At 39.6% G+C, this 22,796-nt stretch overlaps 1 protein-coding gene across 1 annotated transcript in view; it reads left to right on the top strand.

The window, feature by feature from the left end:
- The window catches only part of DENND1A (DENN/MADD domain containing 1A), a 497,552-nt gene that overhangs the window by 199,677 nt on the left and 275,079 nt on the right, over positions 1-22,796 (top strand). The window contains exons 4-6 of the mRNA XM_011931409.1: positions 3,815-3,884; positions 9,231-9,311; positions 13,745-13,798. Coding sequence (XP_011786799.1) covers positions 3,815-3,884; positions 9,231-9,311; positions 13,745-13,798 — 205 coding nt within the window. The remainder of the gene's footprint in view (positions 1-3,814; positions 3,885-9,230; positions 9,312-13,744; positions 13,799-22,796) is intronic.

Genomic DNA, 22,796 nt, shown 5'->3' on the forward strand with positions numbered 1-22,796 from the left:
TGACCCCACAACTCAGGCTAACTGCTTTGTGTTTACACAGACCATGTCCGCCATATTTGGAGGGTAATTTAAGGACTTTTTCAGGGTGATTTTGACTATGGGCTGTTGCTGCCATAAGTGCTGTCTTTAGAACCTGCCCTTGCCCTCCTTACAAGGGCCGGTGGGACTCCAGATTGGGAAGGCAGTGGGTGGAGGAAACTTCTCAAGTTTAAAACTTTTGACTACCTTACATGAAACACAAGCCTCTCCATTTGACTCTCAGGCCTGGGAGTGAGGGCAGAGCCTGGGACAGAGTTACCCGAACCACAGTGGGTGAGAAGGGAGAGAAGCCTGGATCCAGGCAGGTGCTTCGAGAGCAGGCTGTTCCCTTTCGCTTTTCTCTGTCTTCTGATTGGGTCATGATGATGCTCCATGATCATCTTCTACATCAGTCCAAAAACCTAAACTAAGTAAAGCACTTGGGAAAGGCTTCCAGCTCCTTCCACCCAAACTGTTACTCTGTTGTGGGTGTGTCTCTTTCTGATGAGGACCACAGCTTTCTTGAGTGCAGGACCCTTTGTGCCACAGCCTGGGACAGAGCCCTCCACGGTGGGGACTCAAGCCGTCACACAAAGGCAGCAGGCAGAGGCGGACCACAGATGGTCGCACCCCATTAGATGTCCAAGGTGGTGCAGTGTACTAGGGTGTTTGTTTCTGTCTTTGCACTGGGAAGGATTGTTTATTCAACGATGACAGACACACGCAGACTGGAGTGCAGGGTCCCTGCAGCCTCACCTGCAGCCTGGCAGACCGCGGAAGCTGTTGTGGCGGCTCTAATGAAGCAGGACAGGAAACGCCGCTGGATAGAGCTCCGCTGTGAACCCTGACCTCTCAACAGGGGAAAACAGGGGCCCTTTGAAGAAGAAGACAGCTGGGTTTTGGTTTCAAAACCTTAACACTGCCATCACTAGATATTCATCTGTCAGTGCACAGGGGACAACATGTGGGGAACAGTTGTGTCCAGTCAGGCCAAAGAGAGAAAGAAATGGCTGATTTCCAGGATAACTGCAAAACTTCTTGTGGCCAGTGGTTCTGCTTAGCATAGCCAAAAAAAATTGATTTGGTAAGGCTGAGGCTGAATATGAGAACCAGGGTGCCGTCTATAGTGGGCTAGGAACTGTCATGCAGACAGTTCATCTCCTTCCCACTTCATCTCCTTCATCCTCAAAGCAGGTGACAACGTGGAGGCTGGAGCTTCTGTGCCCAAGCCACATTGGTCAGTTGAACCTAGTCATCCAAAACTACTTCGATGGATACTGTAGTCCTAAACTGTCAGAGCACCCAGCCTGCCCCACATCACATCACCAAATATTTCTAAAATGATTCAGTTTTTCTCTTGTTTACTTGAAGTCACAATTTTCTTGCAAGAATCTATTTCCCCTTCTTGCCTTTTCCCCCCTCCATCCTGACTTTCTAGATTTAACTAGTTGTATTTTGCTTTCAGGAAAAAAAAATTTTAATTTCCTAAATTTCCAGTGGCTGGGTTTAACTAGTGGTATTTTGCTTTCAGGAAAAAAAAATTGTAATCCTTGGTCGAATTTGTTTACTAAGAGTCATCTAATCTGTGCAAGAGTTTTCTTCTGAGGGGCTTTCTTGTTCATACTATAACGGCTTTTAACTCAGCCGAGGTTTATTTAACAGAATAGGGAAGGAGAAACTTATCTGCTCCCTAATCCCTCTTGAATGTTTACATTACACTGCCAAAGTAAATGCTGTGCAAAGTGGCAGCAGTCATTTGCTGTGTAATAGTCAATATGCAGCTGCCAGGGCTGACTGAAACATATTAACATAAGTGATAATACTGTCATAGAAGTGAAAAGTTAAGTTGCTTATCAGTATATTTTGATAAGCTACTTAAATTTTACAGTAGCATGTGCTGGCTTTAGACAGACGTTACTGACAGAGGACTGTGCACTTTATCTGTTCTCTTTGTTGCCTCTCACTTCATTTATTACCCTCAGTGGCGCAGCCGGTAATCTGTACAGGGCGCTGATTCCCCTCTCCCTGGCAGGATATCACATCTGTGCGCTACCTCGTGTCCATCTCTGTTGGTAATGGACTCTATTAGCGCAGCAGGGCAGACATGACCAGGCCGGCAAGCGCTTGGTACGACCCTTCTTCTTGCTTGCTGTTAGATGTAGCTTCGGAAAATTTCCTTATAGAGAACAAAGCCATTGAAAGTAAGTGGCAAAGCTGCTTGGGGGTGTGGATACTTTTCAACAATTCCATAGGATGCATGCGCCCTTGCTGTCAGTCTTTGTCTGGTTTTATTTGCTCAGTAAACGCTGAGCACTGACGGTGTGCCAGGTGCCGTTCTTGGCACTGGAAAGACAAAGTGAAGAAAGATAGGCCCCTTCCTCTCTGTTTGCATGTGGTCTGTTGAGAAAACAGACATGCCATTGAGAACTGCATCGTGTGGGGAATGTTCTGACAGCAGCATTCTCATGACAGGGCAGCACAGAAAAGAGAGAATTGGGGCACATGAAGTGGGGATGGGGAGGGGGTGGGGGACCGTTAGGAAGATGAGTAGAAATCAGCTAGACTAGACCACAGAGGTTGGGGAGAAAAGGGCCCAGTGTATGTAAGCCCAGGCAGTCTCAAAGATGCCAGGTTGTTCCCGGAGTGACAGGAGTGAGGGGAGCATATCTATGGGGAAGTAGAGAGAGGACAGCTGGAGAAGTGGGCAAGGGCCTGGCAGTGAAGAGCCCCAAAAGTCCATCCTAACAAATATGGACTGGATCCTGGAGTGATGGGCATCATTGCAGGAATTAAGTACAATGCGTGATGGAGATTTGCATCTCAGAAAAACCATTCTAAGAGCCATGGCCAGGTGGCTCACACCTATAATCCCAGCAATTTGGGAGGCCAAGGCAGGCAGATCACCCGAGGTCAGGAGTTCGAGATCAGCCTGGCCAATATAGTGAAACCCCTTCTCTATTAAAAATACAAAAATTATCCAGGCATGGTGGTGCACACCTGTAGTCCCAGTTACTTGGGAGGCTGAGGCAAGAGAATCACTTGAACCTGGGAGGCAGGGGTTGCAGTGAGCCAAGATCATGCCACTGTATTCCAGCCTGGACGACAGAGTGAGACTCCACCTCAAAAAAACAAAACAAAAAAAACAAGCCACACAGAGTGGACCACAGGACTGAGATCAGCAGCCAGGTTGCTCTGAGTGAAGGGGAGCAATGGCCAGGATTTGTTGGAGGGCAGTAGGGATGGGGAAGTGGAACTCATCTTGAAGTGGATAGAGAGATGGTGAGTGATGGGCAGAATGTCTGTTGCAGCAACATGGATGGCTTTGGGCTCATGGGGACTTTGGGACCTTTTGCAGATGCCTGCAGTGGGAATGCTGTGTGTGTATCAGTGTGTGTGTGTGTGTGTGTATCAGTGTGTGTGTCTGTGTCTGTCCCATCATGAAAAACTGAATAGAAGCTTTCCTGGCAAGGGTGGGTGTGCTGAGAGAGGCCAGGGGACTACTCAGAGTTGGTGCCTGATTGTGGAGTCTGCTTTGAATTTCTTTTCTGTGAACTGTTCTAGCTCTGAGGCATGGGAATAATTTATAGTGGACATTCAATCCTCTGCCTTACACAGGCAATTTTTTAAACTCTCAGAAATAATTAGCATTTCACCAGTCTGTGTTTCCACCAGTCTGTGACAGGAGGACTCTTCAGGATGTAGAGCAAAACTGAAATGTATTAGTCTTGAATTAGATCCTGGTTAAAGTTTTTGACCTGCATACTAATATGTCATGTGTTTCCTCTTCTTCCTCCAGCTATCTCCCCTGGTTCGAGGTATTTTATAAGCTGCTTAACATCCTGGCAGATTATACGACAAAAAGACAGGTATTTGCCTTTTTAAAATAATTCTTTTTAACAAATAAGCTTTATTTTTTATGATGAAAAAGTAAACCATGCCTTATATTTTACCAAAAAAGTGATGCATGCCCATTATAGAAAGTTTGGGAAATTCAGAAAATAATAGGAAGGAAAAGAAAATCACTTTTAATTTGCCCCTACTCTCTTCCCTAAAATAAATATTGCTAGCATTTTGGGTTGTTTTCTTTTTTAAGTTTTTCTTTGCATTAAATAAATGATAAAGAGACCCTTAACATTCACAAAGTTAATGTTCACAATTTCTAATATTCTCAAGCAGCCTGGAAAGTTTGTGACATGTATTAAATTATAATTTTGCTGAGGCACATATTTGAATTGCTCATGTCATGCTGCAAATCTGGGCTTTGCAAGTAAAACACTTAACTGGCAAGTGACCTACCCAGCTGTCCTGAGTTCCCATTTCAATAAAGCTTTGTGGTGCTTTTACAATAACTTTTGTAGGGGTCTGAAAATTACGTTAAAAATTCATCTGTACCTTGCTGTACTTTTGGAAGAAGTGGTAAGGTAAGGTATCTTCCATGGATGTCAAAGGCCAATTGGACCTTTATGTAGATTTTTGTAGCCCACATTTTCAGATACCATTATAACGAGCGTGCCTCCCACACTGTTACAAATGTTATAAATATTTTTCATGGCTGCATACCATTTTATCATGTACCTTGATTTACTGAAGCATTTCCTATTATTGGGAATTGTTAATTGTTTGGGATTTTTCTACTGTTATTAGAAGTGTAACCATTCACATCTATGAGAGTAAAGCATTTTCTTCATTTTGGATTGTTTCCTTAAAAGGAGAATCCCAGATGGGCCAGTGTAAGGTCAGTGGACATAAACATTTTTAAAACATTTGCCAAACTGCCTTGCAAAAGAATTCTGCTGTTTTCTTAAAGGATACCCTTTACCAGCAATGTAAGAGAGTGCCTAGGTCATGATACCCTCTCATCAGTACCATTTGTTGAATTCATTGTTTGACAAGTAAAAAAGTCTCGTTGTTTTAATTGCATTTCTTTGATTGTTAATGAGTTGAATATTTGTCTATATATCTAATGTCTTATATTTTCCTTTTTGTATATGGCCTAAGATTTTTAATTAAAGTGATCCATTATTATTAAATGTTAAGGAAAGATTTCCCTTAATTTTTTTCTGTTGAATGTTCTGAGCAATTTGAGTGTTAGTTCTGAGAAGTGGTCCGTGAAAAGGGTACCAGTTCAGTCACACTGGGGTCCAGGGGAGGGAAAGCTGCGTTTCATTTCTATCTCCTTAAGATTCATTTAATGTAAGCTCTACGAAGTCCTGCATTGGAGAAACCTGGGTCACCTGTGCTTCCCATCTTGTTTTGCCCAAAAACCCTTTAATTTTGTGATAAATCTTAGCATTCTGAGATAGCAGTGTTTCCTGGAACACACTTTGGGAAATGCCGTTTTGGAGGAAAGGGGGAAATTGTGTGTATAATGACTAAATCATTTTTTTAGAGACAGGTTTACTCACTGGCAATTGTATTCCGGAGGTCACAGTAAATGGAAAGAATAACTAATAGAAATGGCTTCCTTGATCACTACACTCACTGTGAAAAGAAGCTTAGATGTCAGGGGATTCTGTCATAAAAGAAGTGGATTACTCTTTGATGAATGAGTTAGGAGGTCACCTTGGGTCTGTTCATCGATTTCTGATTCACAGTTACTTTTAGTCAAACATTCCAGTTTTCACTCAAGTTTGAAAGGTGTCTTTAATAAATAGAATTGTGTAATATGTGAGCTCTTAACAGGTTTGAATTGGAGATTGACTCACATTTTTTTCCCTCCATATGTTCCAGTCCAAAAAAAAGAGAAAAAACTCAGTCAAACAAAGAACTTAGTACACTTTTTAAAACATGTGATTCAGGAAAGATTATAAAAGGGTAGTTACAACCTACACATATGGGAAATGGATTATTACCCTGTAAAATTGGTGAACCTTTCCCCTGGGCCATTGCTCCAGCAGGACTCTGCCTCTTGGGATGTCAGAGGCTGAGATCAGTAATATGTTTTAGTTGGAATCTATTTCTCTTGAACCCAGGACTCTTTTTTTCCCCCTTTAGTTAAAAGAATTTGACACAGATGATAGGAAATCTGCCTACAACTGGCTTAATTGTTGGCAAGATTTTAGTCACCAGATTAGAACAGGAAGAGAGTTTTTATTTAAAGAAACAGAATCTACCTCCTGCACCAGGGCTGAAACCTTCTCTTATCCAAAAGTCATTGGGAAGGTTGGGAAGCAAGATAGGCTTCTATTCTCTCTCTCTCTCTCTGTGTGTGTGTGTGTGTGTGTGTGAGAGAGAGAGAGAGAGAGAGAGACAGACAGACAGACAGAGACAGAGAGATTGTGATGGCTAAGCATGGGGTGTGGGAGACCAAGGTGTGGGTAACTGGGGTATCCGTTTGGGCCATGGACCCAACATGCTCATCAGACTTTGAATGGCCACCCTTGTGGAAGGAATGGCAGGGCAAGGGGGGGCGTCTGAGCCAGGGAGCAGGGTGTTGGAGCCTGAGGGAGAGAAGGATGTTTATGTGGGAGCATGGTGGTAGAGGCTCAGCATGGGATGTCAGAACTCAAGTAGGGTCCAGAAGAATCCATGTGAGAAGGGAGGCAGTAGCTGTGGCCCAGTGCTAGTGTATTGGATCCTGAGGTAAGGAAGGCATTTGTGTGAGGGGTTGGACAGTAGAGACCCAGCCCTTGATGTCTGTGTCGGGGAGAGGAGGGATGGGTAGGGAAGGAGGCAGGGATGGCAATAGAAGAGTGGTTCCATACAAATAACCAAATATAAAAAGAAAATACAGGCAAGTTTTTTCACTTTTGTAGGATGATGACACAGATATGTAGAGGGAGAAAACTAGAATAATTTCTATGTTGGATTGGAATAGGAGCCATTGGTATGAACCCATGGTTTTCAATATTGGAAGATGGATATGGAAATAAACAGATATGTGAAGTGCCTATTGTGGTTCCATGTGTGTATTATATATTATCTGGCTCCACTGACTGAAAGGGCCTGGCGTAAGCAATACTAAGGAGCAGTGAGCACACGTGGTGCCCAGATCTTGGTTTCTAAATACCATTGTCCACTAAAAGAAACCAGGACTCATTGAAGAAATAACCTGATTCTGGGGCTGAGGCAGGGAAAGTATAAGATGAACCTGAAATATCTTTTGTGCCAAAAAGTAAGGAATTGCTAAAAACATGATGGGAACATGTCAGAAGGGCACAAAAGCAGTAAGAGGACTCCCACTAGTCATATCTGGAACAAATTGAATATCAAAACGAATTAGGATAGTAAAGGATTATAGTATAATGAATAAAACAGGAAACCATGGACCCATGGTAATCAAAATAAGTAAATGGATACATTGAAAGTTTGAGGAATGGGATATTTACATAAAGTGTCAATCCACAAAATGGTTATCTACTGCAAAGAGAAAGAGTAATGTTACTGTAGAGATATCAAATGAATTAATCAGTTGATGAAAGCAAACATCATGAGTAAAGGGACATTGAAATCAGACTTTAGACAAAACATTAGACAACTGAAAGTTATTCTACAAAATGCGTGGTCTCATTGTCAAGGCTGTACAAATCTAGAAAAGACTGAGGAACTGTTCCAGACTGAGGATGAGTAGAGGGTTGTAACTACTAACTGCAACATGTGATTCTGAAGTGGATTATTTGCTGTCGAGGATATTATTGGCACAGTTGGCAAAACTTGAGAATGAGGTGGTAATTCTGCATCTCAGTGTTAATTTCCTCTTTATTATGATTCTCTTAGTTTGTTTTCTGCTGCTATAACAGAATACCACAAACTGGGTAATTTATAAAGAAAAGAGATATAGTTGGCTCACAGTTCTGCAGGCTGGGAAGTCCAAGAGCCTGGTGCTGGCATCTGGTGAGGACCTTCTTGCTGGGTCATAACATGCAGCACTCAAGACAAGAGACACAAGATGGGGGCCAAATTTATCCTTTATCAGAAGCCCACTCTCACAATAATGGCATTAATTCATGACGTAATCACGTCTTAAACGTCCTGCCTCTTAATACTGTTACAATGATAATTGTCAGCACATGAACTTTTAGGAAGAAACATTCAAACCACAGCAATGATTACTTGTGGTGATTTAGGAGAATGCCCTTGTTTGTATCTATGGATGGTGGGGCATAATCTTGGCAGCTTATTCTCAAATAGGTCAGGAAATAATAAAAGGTTTTTTTTTTTTTTTAACAGTTTCTACAACTGTTCAGTAAGTTTGAGATTGTTTCAGAGCAAAACTAAGCACATGCACACACACACACACACATACACACAAGTTCATCTCTCTCCTCTCTTAGAAGCTTGTTTGATTTGTCAGAGCTCAGACTGAAACAAGCTTGTAGTCTGGGTACATCTTCTTTTTCCTCTCCTTAAATTCACTACTTAAAGAAAGCTATAGTGAAGCCAGGAGGGCTCTGGAGCCTGCATTTCACCCCTTAGCTGTGCAACTTACTAACGGGCTGATTTGAGATGAGTTGCTTCACCTTTTGGAGCCTCAGTTTTCACATTGTTGAAGTGAGTAGTTGGGAGGATCAAAGAGGATGAGTAGATACAAATATACACTTATCAGTATTATATTAGCACAAATAATTCCACAGGGTGGTAAAAATAGTGTTTGGATAATTATGTGAGCAGTATTCTTTTGAGCATTTTAGAGGCGAATCCATTTTCAATCAAATAATTTGTATTGCTTTGTATGTCATTATGTTGCTCAATTTCGTGAATTAGAATGCATAGCCACCATCCTATATTGCATGCTGTTGTACTTAGTTCATTTCTAACTTTCCATAATTGGAGGCTGCCATGTGTACCCAGTGAACACTCAATAAAATTAATTGAGGGTAATGATGATGAAGACAAGATCTATAGTGTCATCATTATTTCTCCAACCACCCCCGCCCTGTAAGCTAGGATTGTTTGCATTTAAAAGTTGTTGCTATGGAGTTTAGGGGATAGATTTGCTGAGAGCTTATGGTATATGATCCATAAAAGGCGGTCATGGTAGGTGTCTCACTGAGTAGAAAATGTCAAACTTGGTGTAGGAGGATCTATTTGGCTCTTATGTTTGAGGCATACGCAGTGTCTTTTGTCAAACCCTATGTGAATATCAAACCTATTTCTGTACTGGGGCCAGCATCTCCCCAAACTCCTCAGTCATGTGTGCCCAGACTTCCCTGCAGGTATCTTACTAAGGGCTGAGCCTTGCTTTTGTTACTTAGGCCTTTTATTTCTTTCAGGAAAATCAGTGGAATGAGCTTCTTGAAACTCTGCACAAACTTCCCATCCCTGACCCAGGAGTGTCTGTTCATCTCAGCGTGGTAAGTGGGGCAGAGTATTAGCCATCACTGAGAACCCGTTGCATTATTGACAGTAAGAAGGAGGTAGCTGAACAGGATTGTATTTTGTCACCTTTACCTACCCTACCCCTACCCCCAAATACTCTGAGACCTCTGAGCTCAAGATAGGCCAGGGAGCTGAAGTTCTTCCTTTCTCTGAGATTCTATAAGAAACAGACATGTCCTAAATGTCCCTAGGCTCCTCTGTAGCCATCATGCCATCACCAGCATCTCTTGGATCACAGATGCTGGGCTGAAATAGGACACCTGGCTCTGCCTGCTTCTTCAGTCCCTGTCCCAGCCTCTCTGTATCACCCTTGCCCTGCAGCACTGCTGTGTGTGTCCCTTTGCTGAAGCCCATCCTGCACCCTCAGCTTTCAACATTTCCTCTCCACTGTTTGCCAGGGTAACACATATTCATCCTTCAGAACTCAACTCTGATTTTATTTCCAGAGAAATCCTCCCTTGATACTTCATAGGTTTTGCCAAGTTTACCTCCTTCACCCCAAGCATCTTGCATACTTTGTGGTACTTAGTTACACCCTATTGGCATGCTTCCTTTTCCTGTCCCCCTCACTGGACTGTGTGTCTCTTGAGGACAGAGAGGGAGAGTGCTTAGTGTTGTTCCTGGCCTACAGTAATAGTTTCTTTGAATGCCTATAAATATGTGCTGCTACTACATGTTCTGCACTGTGCTCTGAAATACCAATTGGGAGATTTGCATCCTAGTCATTGTCTTGCCAATGACCTGAGTGACCTTAATCAGGACCTTTAACCTTGTGGGCTTCAATTTCCTCATCTGTCAGATAAGGCATTAGAAGAGGTGTAGGAGATCTTTTCCATATTTTGGTTCCAGGATTCTCTAATTCCCTAGGTCAAACCCTCAAGCCCTTGTCACTACCTTCATCGGAATTCTCAGATGGATATACTTTGACCAAGTATTGATTATTATCTGGGGGCTATTTCCCTTATGTCATGGGGCCTGAGAATTTTAAGAGTTTTGTCTTTCATCTTCATTAGAACCAGGTACAGTGTTGGTATTCAGTGGTGGAAAGGTATCTCCTCTCCTAAAGAAAATTAATATCCCTTATAGGTTTTTTCAGAGTGATGATAACATTGAAAGCAGTGTTACTACCAGTAGTTAATAATAGATCTACTCTTTTAATAAGTTCCTAACTTATACTAAATATGTATCTCTAATATTCAAAACAAGTCTACAAAATAGATATTAACATTCCCATTTCATGGATGAGATTTCAAGAGGAAAAAATGCTTGCCCTTCCAAGGTGATGTGGTTAATAAGAGATAAGACTTGAGTTTTCAAAGCCAGGGCTAACTTCAAGCCTATGTTCTTCCCACTGTGCCATTCATGTGGAAGGAGAGGGAGAGAAGGAAGGAAGAAAGAAAAAAATGAATTTACAGAGACTTTTGCCCATTTTAATAGAGCATAGGAAAGAAAGAAACCTTGTTACAAAAATTCTCGTACGGCACAGGAGACCATCTGGAAAAGATGACCAAATGAGCTTTAAACCTGCCCCAGTCCTTGCTGTACAGCTAAGCAACCCTGCCTTTGTCTCTGTCCTTTTTCCTAAGCAGCTTGATCTCACCACTTCAGTCCATAATGACATCCGACAGGTAGCTGTGGAGTAGCCTGGCTGGGTCACCAGCTGCTGGGGAGGAAGGTCCACTCCTTCCTAAGAATGGCTGCTCAGGCAGTGTGCATGCCAGGCTTCAAGGACAAGCCATCTCAGGGGCAGCAGGAACTGCTGGGGTGGCGCAGCTGTTTCATGCCAGTGGTTTCTAGGAATGTTTCTGACCTCCCCTGGTCCCCAGCATTTCATGGGCAATGGAGCAAGACAGAATCTCAAAGGACAGCCTGGGGACTACTTGGTTTTGGAATTGTGTTGGCTCACTATTTACTATCAATGGCATCTGTAAAGGCAGATATTTTTTTCTTTCCTTTTCACTGGGAATTCCTCTCTCCATATTGCATTTCTGATTTTGAAGGGCCACTCTCATCTAGGTTATACATCCTGAAATGTTGATAAAATGGTAATCCTGGACTTTTTGTCTCTAGTCACTCTCTGCAAGAGTGTATTTCTATGTGTCTTATATGAGTGATGATAAAAATAGTAATATGAACTAGCAGTTCAGGGCAATAATAATTTTATATTAAAATACCATTTATTGAATGGTAGGCATACATATATATAACATTTATTCTTCACAACAGTTTTGAAGTAGATAATATTCCCATTTACAGATTCAAAAACAGGTTCTGTGCTATTAAGTGAATTTGCTGAGCTACATAATCACCACGTGGCCATTTGTTACTGAACTAAACTTCTAGCCCTTCGGTATAGAAGTTGGTATCTCATGAAGTCATATTTGAACCTTGCATTTTACTTTTCCTGTTTTAACCCTCATTGTTGAATTAATCGCTTACTAGTTTCCATGCTACACCATCTCTACTGAAATACTTCATAGGTAGTATTTTGATATACACACAGATTTTGGAATAATGCATTGAAGAAGGCTTTTTTGAAGTTATCTATTTTATACTTTTTATTTTTTACTTTTTTATTTGTTTAAATCCCTTTAGCTGTCATCTGCATGTAAAAAGCACAGGTATAACAGTCTGTCGTGGTGGAAAGAGCACAACTCTAGTTACACAGATTTAGTTTTGGTCCATATTCTGCCACACACTAGCAGTGTGACCTTTGACTGACTACTTGACCTCTGTGAGCATTAATTTACCCATTTGTAATATGGAGATAATATCTATCTCAAAATTTGTTATGGGAATTAGAGATAACATTTACAGAGTACTAGACATAATGCCTTTCATGTAGCAGGTATTCAACAAATATCTGTTGAATATTGGACGAGTACCTTATACAATTATTGTTGTCATCATCACTGTTATGATTGTCCCCAGGGCCTTTCATTTCGTAAAGCCTATACAACTCATTCTTCTAGACACCTACCTATTTTGCAATCACCCAAGAGTGGGGGTTGGGGTGGACAACTTCTTGAAATGTCACTTGGGGGTCCAGGTTTGAACTTAGGCCATGGCTAAGCTGACCTTCTCTGCATGTGACTTTTCCTGGCCTTTGCACAATCCCGTCTTTAATTGGCCGGCACCAAGCTCTTTTCGTTCCTGCTTGCCATTGTCTTCTGAGTCTTTAATAGCAGCAAAGGGTGTCATCAGTTCAGCCTGTTGTCATTTAACTCAGGGATGCATGCTTGTTACATATGGAGATGCCTCATTGGAAGTTCTTTGAAGAGGTCAAGTTTTCAACTCCACTGAGTCTCCAGTCAGGAGGCTTATGATGGAGTGGGCTTCGGGGGCAGAATTTCTCTACTCTTAGTCATCTGTAATGGTCTCAGTTCCAGTGCTCCAGCAACTGGAGCTATTCTGAACATCACTTAGGCCTTTGGGGCAGATTTTGCTCACATTTTGTAGATGAATATAATCTCAGATTCTGAAATGAGATGACAGGTTTGGTTGGTAAAAATCATCGCTGAGTGAATCTGGTGATATTTTGTTCCTAGAATACACTTGCCTTACTAAACGATAAATTATGAAACCAATGCCTTTCATGTGTTTAGCCATTTAACTTTTTTTTTTTTTGAGACAGAGTCTTGCTCTGTCGCCCAGGCTGGAGTGCAGTGGCGCGATCTCGGCTCACTGCAAGCTCCGCCTCCCAGGTTCATGCCATTCTCCTGCCTCAGCCTCCCGAGTAGCTGGGACTGCAGGCGCCCGCCACCATGCCCAGCTAATTCTTTTTTGTATTTTTTTTTTAGTAGAGACGGGGTTTCACCGTGTTAGCCAGAATGGCATTTAACTTCTTTGAACTATTTATTTATTTATTTATTTAGAGACAGTTTCATTCTTGTCGCCCAGAATGGAGTGCAGTGGCACGATCTCAGCTCACTGAAACCTCTGCCTCCTGGGTTCAAGCGATTCTCCTGCTTTAGCTTCCCAAGTATCTGGGATTACAGGTGCCCACCACCATGCCTGGCTAATTTTTTTGTATTTTCAGTATAGACGAGGTTTCACCAGGTTGGCCAGACTGGTCTCGAACTCTTGACCTCATGTGATCCACCTGCCTTGGCCTCCCAAAGTGCTGAGATTACAGGCATGAGCCAACACTCCTGGCCTGAACTCTTTTTGTATCTCCCAAAGAAGTTCTCCTCTCATAGAAAAGAACTCCATCTACCAAAGTGATGATTTAATGCATCTGGTTCAATCTGACATTATCCAAAGAAAATATTCCATGGGTGTTTCTTCTGAGTGAAACCGTTTCCTTATCTGAGTAAGAAAATATTTTCCAATCATTTACCTGAATTCTGAGTAATGCAATTGTTAAACATTTTAGCAGAAATAAATCACTTTTGCTTTTCTTTTCTAGCATTCTTATTTTACTGTGCCTGATACCAGAGAACTTCCCAGTATCCCTGAGAATGTAAGTACTTGGGAAGAAAAAATTAAATTTTTATTCTTCTCTGTTTTCTGCCTATTTGTTTTAATAAATAAAGGATGTGATTTAAAGTATAATTATAAAAATTATGATTTTTAAAAAGAACACATTATAAAAACAAATAGAACTGAAGTGTATTATAAAAACAAAACAAATAGAGAATATTTACAAAGCATAGAAAGTATAAAGACGAGGGATTGTTATTCCTATTTCTCAAAGGTAATTATGTATTAATATGATATTTGATTCCCTCTTTTTAGAATGTATTTTTACATAGTTAAATCACCTATTATAAAAACGTATTTTCCATTTTCATTCATGTGACTTATTTTTGTCAACTATGTAATATTCCATTTACTCTGTAGTTTATTTAGCCATTCTCTCACTGTAGAACATTTAGATTGTTTCGCATTTCTGCTATTATAAGTGAAATGTTTCCATATAAAGAATTTTCCAAATAGAGGTTTATTAGGGTAGATCAACTCAAGCAGAATTACACTTCTACTTCTTACCCTTGTATATTTATCTTTCAGAGAATAAAGTATTTGTGGGTAAAGTATGAGGGCCTCCATCCCTACCTCCAAAGGACATAGGAGCAGTGAACTAGAGTGTGAGAGAGCAGAAGGTTGATGTTTGCCTTCTGAACAAGCTGAATGACATATCTAGTCTAGCGTTTGACATGTTTTCAAAATGTTTTACTATGTTTATAAATAGTACTATGTAGAATCAGATAAAGAATGTCTACCACTTAGACACTTGATTACTTTTTTAAAAATTGTGGTAACAAATACATAACATAAAATTTACCATGTTAATCATTTTTAAGTGTACAGCTTGGTAGTTTTGAATGCATTCATATTTTGTACAATGTCCAGAACTTTTTGTATCTTACAAAACTGAAACTCTGTACTCATTAAACAATTCCCCATTACCCTGTCTCTGCAACCGCTGGCAATCATCAATCTGCTTTTTGTCTCTATGAATTTGACTACTCTCCATATAGTACTTCACGTAAGTGAAATCATACAATGTTTGTCCTTTTGTTCTGAGTGATTTCACTTAGCATAATGCCTTCAAAGTTCATCTGCATTGAACCTTATGTCAGGATAGCCTGCCTTTTTGAGGCTGAATGATATTCCATTGTATGTATAGACCACATTTTGCATATCTGTTCATCCAGCAATAGATACTTGGATCAATAGATGTTGTTTTTACTCTTTGGCTATTATTAATAATACTGCTTTGAACATTGGTGTACAAATGCCTGGTTGAGTCTCTGCTTTCAGTTCTTTTGGGCATATACTTGAATGCTTGATTAGAAAAGTACTGGAATATGTGGTATACCTTTTCATAACTACTGTAGATTCACAGAAAGGAAATTTTTCTAAGGGTTGTCTATAGAACAGATTACAAATGTCAGGTGATCAAATGTAACGAATGAAGTTAGGCTGTAGTATTGTGATTAGATAACAGTCTTGATAAGTTGGGATTATCAAGCATATCCATGTAGTGTATTATCTGTATGATCAAACTGTGGTAGAAAATATTGCATCCTTTTTGTTTGATATTAATTAATAAAAAATTCAGACCAGAGTTCCCATTTCAGCAACAATAGATAACGTTGATTGACTACTACTACTCGAAATATGGTATATTTGGTACTTTTCTCCATTTTCACGTTTAGCTCTCTCAACAAGCTTACGTGGTAACTACCATAATTATTTAATATAAGGAAAAAGAAGCCCTGAAAATTTAAGTCACATATTCAAGATCCTACAGGAAATAAATGGTAAAGTCAGAATTCAAGTATTGGTCTTTCTGGATTCTTGAGGCTGAGCTCTTACATACTGTGCTATACTTTGAGCCCATGATTTTTACCTTTCATCTCTCAGAAAATTCCATTGAAATGATGAGCAAAAGGAGAAAACTATTTCCCTAATGACAGAGGAAGCTACCATGAGCCAGAGAGTTTGGGAATTTGCATAATGTAAAGGAGATGATTACTGATAGTTGCAGTCAATTCAGTTTAGACAGTGGAGAAATCCAAAAAGAAGTGGGAAAGTAGTGCAGGAAGAGCAGAAGCAGAGGCTGTGAAGGAGGCTACTGAAGGATTATTTTATTTTATTTTATTTATTTATTTATTTTTTTTGAGACGGAGTCTCGCTCTGTCACCCAGGCTGGAGTGCAGTGGCAGGATCTCAGCTCACTGCAAGCTCCGCCTGCTGGGTTTACGCCATTCTCCTGCCTCAGCATCCCAAGTAGCTGGGACTACAGGCGCCCGCCACCTCGCCCGGCTAGTGTTTTGTATTTTTTAGTAGAGACGGGGTTTCACCGTGCTCATCAGCATGGTCTCGATCTCCTGACCTCGTGATCCGCCCGTCTCGGCCTCCCAAAGTGCTGGGATTACAGGCTTGAGCCACCGTGCCCGGCCTGAAGGATTATTTTAAAATGCCATGGGACATTTACAAGAATTGATCATGTACTAAATCATACCAAAAATTTCAAAATAGAGCGTATTAAACTCTCACAGGTCACTGTCTTTTATAGCAGTGAATGAAAACTATAATAATAATTAAAGATTTAAAAATATTCATCTATTTGAAATAGCAGTTGGATCAAAGATGATAAAAATTGAAATTAGTTATTATTTAGAAATTAATGACAATGAGGACACTAAACAAGTACCTTAGGGATGTGGCCAAAACCACACTCTGGAGAAAATTCATAGCTTTGAATGTTTTTATATAAATAAGGAATTTAGAAAACAATGAAGTTGACTTTCAAGAAGCTTAAAAAAAAAATAGTAATAAAAAATAACCAAAACTAGAAAAAGAAATAGTAATTTAATTTATTAGGGAATATTGTTAAAGTAAAATTGAAAAATAGCACTTTTTAAAAACTGAATTTGTGAAAAGAATACAATTTTAAACTTATTTGATACATTTAAAGATTGTGAAAAGAGAAAATTTCTAGAAAAAGACAAATGATAGTTGGCTTGAGAAATAGGCAATATAAATATAGAATTATAACTTGAAAAGATTAGTAAAGCTATATTGCAATCTCCATCCTTCGAAAAATCTGTCAGGTTTAGGTGGTTATATAGGTATTTCAGGAACAGATAATTATTACTTAAATAGTACCAAATCATAGGAAAGGTATGTGTGTATGTGTATCATACAACGGTGAAAGAAAAATCAAGCATAATCCCCCATCTCAGAGATCTATTTCTGAGTTTTTTCATCCTTCCTTTTTATGACATGTAGTTTTCAAACTGTGCCACCGGGAACCCTAGTGTTGCTTTGGGAGCCCTCATAGAGGTAGATGGCTAACTGATCAGAGCATTGGATCCCTGCTCCTGTTTTATTCAGAGCAGGTTAATTTCCATTGCTTCCATTGGGGGTTGAGTAATACTTTGTTTGAGACAAAAGTATTCTTTTAATTTTTTTCTTAAGTTTTGAAAGCTACATTTTTAAAAGCACACAAAATGTACACACTTTGTATCTGCTTTTCTTATAACAATGTACTATGAACATCTATCTATGTCATTAAAAATTATTCACAAATATTTTGTTGTAAAAAATTAATACTAATACATAGAGAAAAAAATGAAAGGCCCCTATTACCACCATCCCCCCCAACCCCAATCCCACTGTCTCTCAAGTGTTTGATGAAATCTTTCTCTAGGAATTTAGTGTTATATGTGTGAGTACCTGTGTGTGTTGTAGATGATTTTTAAACATAAATATGATGCTATTTTTTGGTTTAATGTATTCTAAAAAGTGTTCATATCTACCTGCTTCATCCTTTTTAATGATATACTTATTTAGTGGTATTTTTATTCTTATGAAAGTAATGCGTATTAATGGCTTAAAAACATGTAGTACTACATAGTTGTTGATGACAACCAGCAATTTTCAAGTTGCCCAGCTACTTTCAAGTTTTTAGCAGCTGTGTTTCCCTCTGTATTTTGAATAACTTATTCACATTGCTAAATCTTAATTTTTTTTCAGTTACAGATATCACTTACTGATTTTCCTATAGAAGATGAGAGTTTTGGTCTTTTACCACCTATAACCCTCCCCACCCCGAAACACACAGAACAGCATTCTCTCAGTCACATATTTCCCCTCTCCCATTCTTTCTATACCTTTAGAGCATTTTTACGTTAAATCAGAAGTTACTGTTTATGTTTTAATGAGCATGCTGAAGCAGTTAGTAGATTAGATTACCTTTCCTTTCTTATACAACTTTTTGTCACATAAGCATTCTTGGGTTTCACATATTTCTCATTCTTGATTTTATTCCCTCATTTTGGTGAAACATGTGCCAGTAGTTTTCTTGAGAAAGTACTTGTTAGAGGCAACATTTTTAGACCTAGCATGACTAAAAAGAACTTCCTTCTTCTTTTTTTGAGACAGAGTCTTGCTCTGTCGTCCAGGCTGGAGTGCAGTGGCACAATGTCTGCTCACTGTAAACTCCACCTCCTGGCTCAAGCGATTCTTCTGCCTCAGCCTCCCAAATAGTCATGGCTACTGGTACCCCACCACTATGTCTGGCTAATTTTTGTATATTTTAGTAGAAATGGGGTTTCACCATGTTGACCAGGCTGGTTTTGAACTCCTGACCTCAAGTGATCTGCCTGCCTTGGCCTCCCAAAGTGCTAGAATTACAAGCGTGAGCCCAGTTTCTTTATTCTTCTTTTGATCGTTTGACTGGGTGTAGAACTCTAAGTTGGAAATTACTGTATCTTCCAAACTTTGAAGATGTTTCTCCACTGACTTCTAGCTTTGCTGTTGCAACTAAGAAGTCTTAGCCATTCTGATTCCTGTGATTTATTTATTGTAACCATCCTTTGATGGTCTCTCCTGGTGTCCTGAAATTGCAGTGATGTGCCTTGCTAGGGGCCTGTTTTCATCTATTGTGCTGGGCACTTGGTGTTTCCATTTAATCTGGAAACTCATGTCCTTTAGAGCTGAGAACTTTTCTCACATTATTTCTTTGAAAAAATACTCTTCATTTTTCTTTCTTTCTCCGGGGCCTCTGTGATAAATGTTAAATCTCCTGTACTGCTCCTCAAATTTTCTTGTTTTTTCTCTCCTATTTTCCATCTCCTCTTTTAGTTTTCTCTCTACTTTCTTCAGCGAATCTTTCTACCTTTGGAAATTTACTTCTGCCATTATATTAATATTTTCACTCATCTGTGAGACTGTTATTTATAGATTTTAAAAATTGTTCTTCTCCTTGTATTATTTTCTTGCTCAATATTCCTATCTTCTGTTTGTTTTGTTCCATAACTTTCACTGTAGAGCCTTTCCTCAAATGGCTGGCCCGTCACATTTAAGAGTGAGGCATTAAAAAGCTGACTGGATGCTCTGTTAGTCATTTCTGGAGCTTGGAACTAGTGTGGCTATTTTCGGGGCAGGGGCCTCTCAAATGTCAGTATCAGAATCTTTTCCTTTGGATTGGTCTGTTTTCTTTGCTTCGGGAGTGTATGCTTTAATACCAGTGTTCCGGAAGCTGAGTAGGAATGGTGGGTTATGACATGTCAACATCTAATATGTATACCTTCATTTAATACTCATTTTCAGTGTAAGGCTTTATTGCCTGTCCTCAACTATATCTGGTGTCCCCAGGCCTTTCTGATTCTATTCTTCTAGAAAGTAAACACATATTCCTCTGGAGAGGTGCAGGAAAGTCTGTTGACTAGCTCAGTTAACTGGGAGAGGAGATCCTTGGGATTGAATTACTCCTATTTTTATTTGCACCCCCTCTCCTAGCTTTCAGAGATTCTGGGTGTCTCCAGTTCCTTTTTGGAATTGTTTTTGTGCTATGAGTTGGGCTGAATGCTCAGTGCTGTGCCAGCCTACCTTATCCGTAGCTTTCAGCTTTTTTTCTCAACCTCAGTCACATGCTTGTCAGCTTGGGCCAGATCATTCTTTGTTGAGTGGGGCTGTTTTTTACATCATAGGATATTTAGCCTCGGTGGGCTCTACTGACTACATGATGGTAGCACAGTCCCCTCCAGCTGTGACAACCAAAAATGTCCCCAGGCATTACCAAATACCCCCTGGGGCACTAATGGCCCCAGGTTGGAAACCACTTCTTTAGTCACATCTGCTTTTTGGCTTTCAAAAATTTGATCTCTTTCTTCCATTAGTAACTCTTCTCCTGTTTTTCGGCATTTGTGCCTTTTAAAATTCTTTTACTGTGACTTTTTCTGGGAGGATGGTATCAGGAGAAAGAAAAGATAAATGTACGTTTAATTCACTGTATTTAACTGTTTTAACTATGCTTTCCCTACTAATAGATACTTACATTTTCTACTATAAATAATGTTATGATAAAAATGATTGCCTAGGTTAGGTACATTAAAATTTTTTTTTTTCTTTTAAGAACAAATAATTTCTTAAGAACTTGATTTTAAGGTACCTGGAAGTTCTGATCATTTCTAATTTTTCAAAACCACAATTGAGATTAGGATTTATTTAAAAAATTTACATTCCTTCTGCTGGTTTTGCCACTAATGAACCAATTCCCTGTGCATGACCCATTGTCCCTAAATCCTCCTTTGCAAACCAGTAAAAGGCTAGCCTTGTTTGTTTCTAAGCGGAATGGTAATACCAATCTGCCAGACTCCTACCGTACATGATTCTGCTTTAATCCTTAGAGCTACTCCGAGAGGGGTAGACGTGAGCCCCGTTTTAGACAGGGAGCCCAGAACCCATAGAGCTGAGGTGGCAAGGTCTGCTCGTAAGCAGGGTGTAGCGACCCAGGTTTGTAACGTTTTGTTCCTGTTGTACCCCACTGCCTCCCTGGAATTGATGTGTTCTATTCATGAGGAAAAAAAAGGAAATGATTTTTTAAAAAATATAGCAAATTACAAAATGAAGCAGGAAAGCCTTTCCTCTAAGGAGAATCTGAACTTTTGTAGGACCAATTTGTGTGGTTTTTGACATAGAATCACTATTGAGCTCTAGCCATGTTCAAATTTGCATGTTAATCTCTTGATAATTTTTCAAGGATTAATTTAAAATTACTAAATTGCTGCATTGTAAATTGAAACAAGCAATAACTGTGGGGTTGTTACTCCTTTATGATCTGGTGTAGTGGAAAGAACATGAATTTTAGAGACAACCAGATTCTGGGCTTCACTACCCTGGGACCTTGGAGCAATTTCTTGGAGCCTCTAGGTCCTTATCTACAAAAGGAAAATGTGAGAAACTCATGAAGTATTAAATGTAGAGTCCAAAGACAATGTCTGGTGTGATGGAGATGCTGCTTTCAGTGATCTGTTTCTTTTTCTCCTTTTCTTGGTTCTCCCAGAATTCTAGTCTTAACCTCCCTTGAGATCTGAATTTCAGCTGAGGGCTGAAGAACATTATTCCTGGAGTACATCTTTTCTAGGTTTTTGCTCATATTTCATGGTTATGGAGATTAATTTCCCTTCATGGAGCATATATTTCACAGAGCCTGGAGAGTGTCTTAGCAGGCCCTTTTCACACCAGAATGTCTGAAGCTTGGAACTGGTGTGGCAAATGGAGCCCAGGGCTCCGCTGCCTGGAATATAGATGGTTTGTAAATATTTATTGATTATCTCCTCTAAGGAACATAAGCAACAAAAAGGATAAATAGGCTTTGGGATATGGAACTTAATAATGTTCTATCACCAGATAATCCTGTTCTCCTGGACAGCTTCAGAGACGTGTTAGTGTAAAAAAAGAGATGAAGGAGCTGGTGTTTATTGAGCATCTACTGTGGACGAGATCAGGCACTGTTTGTTATGTTCTGAAATCTTCACAACAGCCTTATAGTATGGTTGTTATCTCTGTTCTGGAGAGGAAATGAAGCCCAGAGATGTGAGGTAACTTGCCAAACCAGGAAGTGCTAAAACCAGGATTCACACCTGTCAGTATGATCCAAGCATTGAGATGCTGCTGGGTCTGGGCCCTGGCTCCGTGGCTCCCCCTACCCATCTAAGAAATTGCTCATCATACGTGTAAGTTATATAATTAATTGTTTGAATGTTTGGTAAAATGTCCTCTCTTCCTCTCTAAGGACAGGGATCAGTATTTTTTTGTTTCACTGTAGCACTATACCCAGAACAGAATAGATGCCCAATATGTATGTATTGACTGAACAAATGACTGAATGGATGAATTAACATGTAGCCCCCCCCCCCCAGGAGAAGAAAAAAGAACATTCCTTTCAGTTGGCTTTTGGGCCAATTTGTCTGCAAGACATTAATGAAAAGCAAACGTAAAAAAGAAATTCTTTTCCCTTTCAGATCCCCATTGAAGTTAATTCTCATTATTTCTACAATTTCTTTGTAAAAATATTTTCTTTCTTTTCAGTGAAAAACTATCACTCTGTAATTGCTCATCAGGGTTTTCTCTGTCTATCAAGATAACACATGTAGGAGTGAATTTTATGCAGGCAATAATTAAATGAGCATAAATCTTTATAAATTTTGAACAGTTGACCTGCATTTAAAAAAAGTCACAGATCATGAACAGTTGTATAGTAATAATTACATTGTAAACCAGCTGTATAAAGGATTTTTTTTTATGTGTCCAGGTTTTGAAGTTTACTTTTGATTAATGGATAATCATATAGACCTTCATTTGGAATATTAAACAAACCTGTCTTAATTATCTAGTTGGTGTCATACCAAGTGGTTAATGATGCGAGGAAAGCAGTTAGAATGGACAGTTACATATAACATTGCCCAGACTCCAGTTTGTCAAAAGATGCACCATGATATAGAAAAGATTTATGAACTCATCGTGACTTTCAAACATAAACAAAGTTGAAGTGGTAGTAGAAGACCTATTATCAAGAACTGCGATTATAGAGAATTCCATTGTTGCTCTTAAGAGTTGTCAGGTAATTGTTTATTCTAATGGTTTTTCCATTCACTTGGAAGGATGAAAGTTGACCTCTGGGTAAACTCTGCTTTCCTTTCTAGAATACACTTCTCTGATTT

The sequence above is a fragment of the Colobus angolensis genome, unplaced genomic scaffold, assembly GCF_000951035.1.
Source record: "Colobus angolensis palliatus isolate OR3802 unplaced genomic scaffold, Cang.pa_1.0 Scaffold9, whole genome shotgun sequence".
NCBI classification, from domain to species: domain Eukaryota; kingdom Metazoa; phylum Chordata; class Mammalia; order Primates; family Cercopithecidae; genus Colobus; species Colobus angolensis.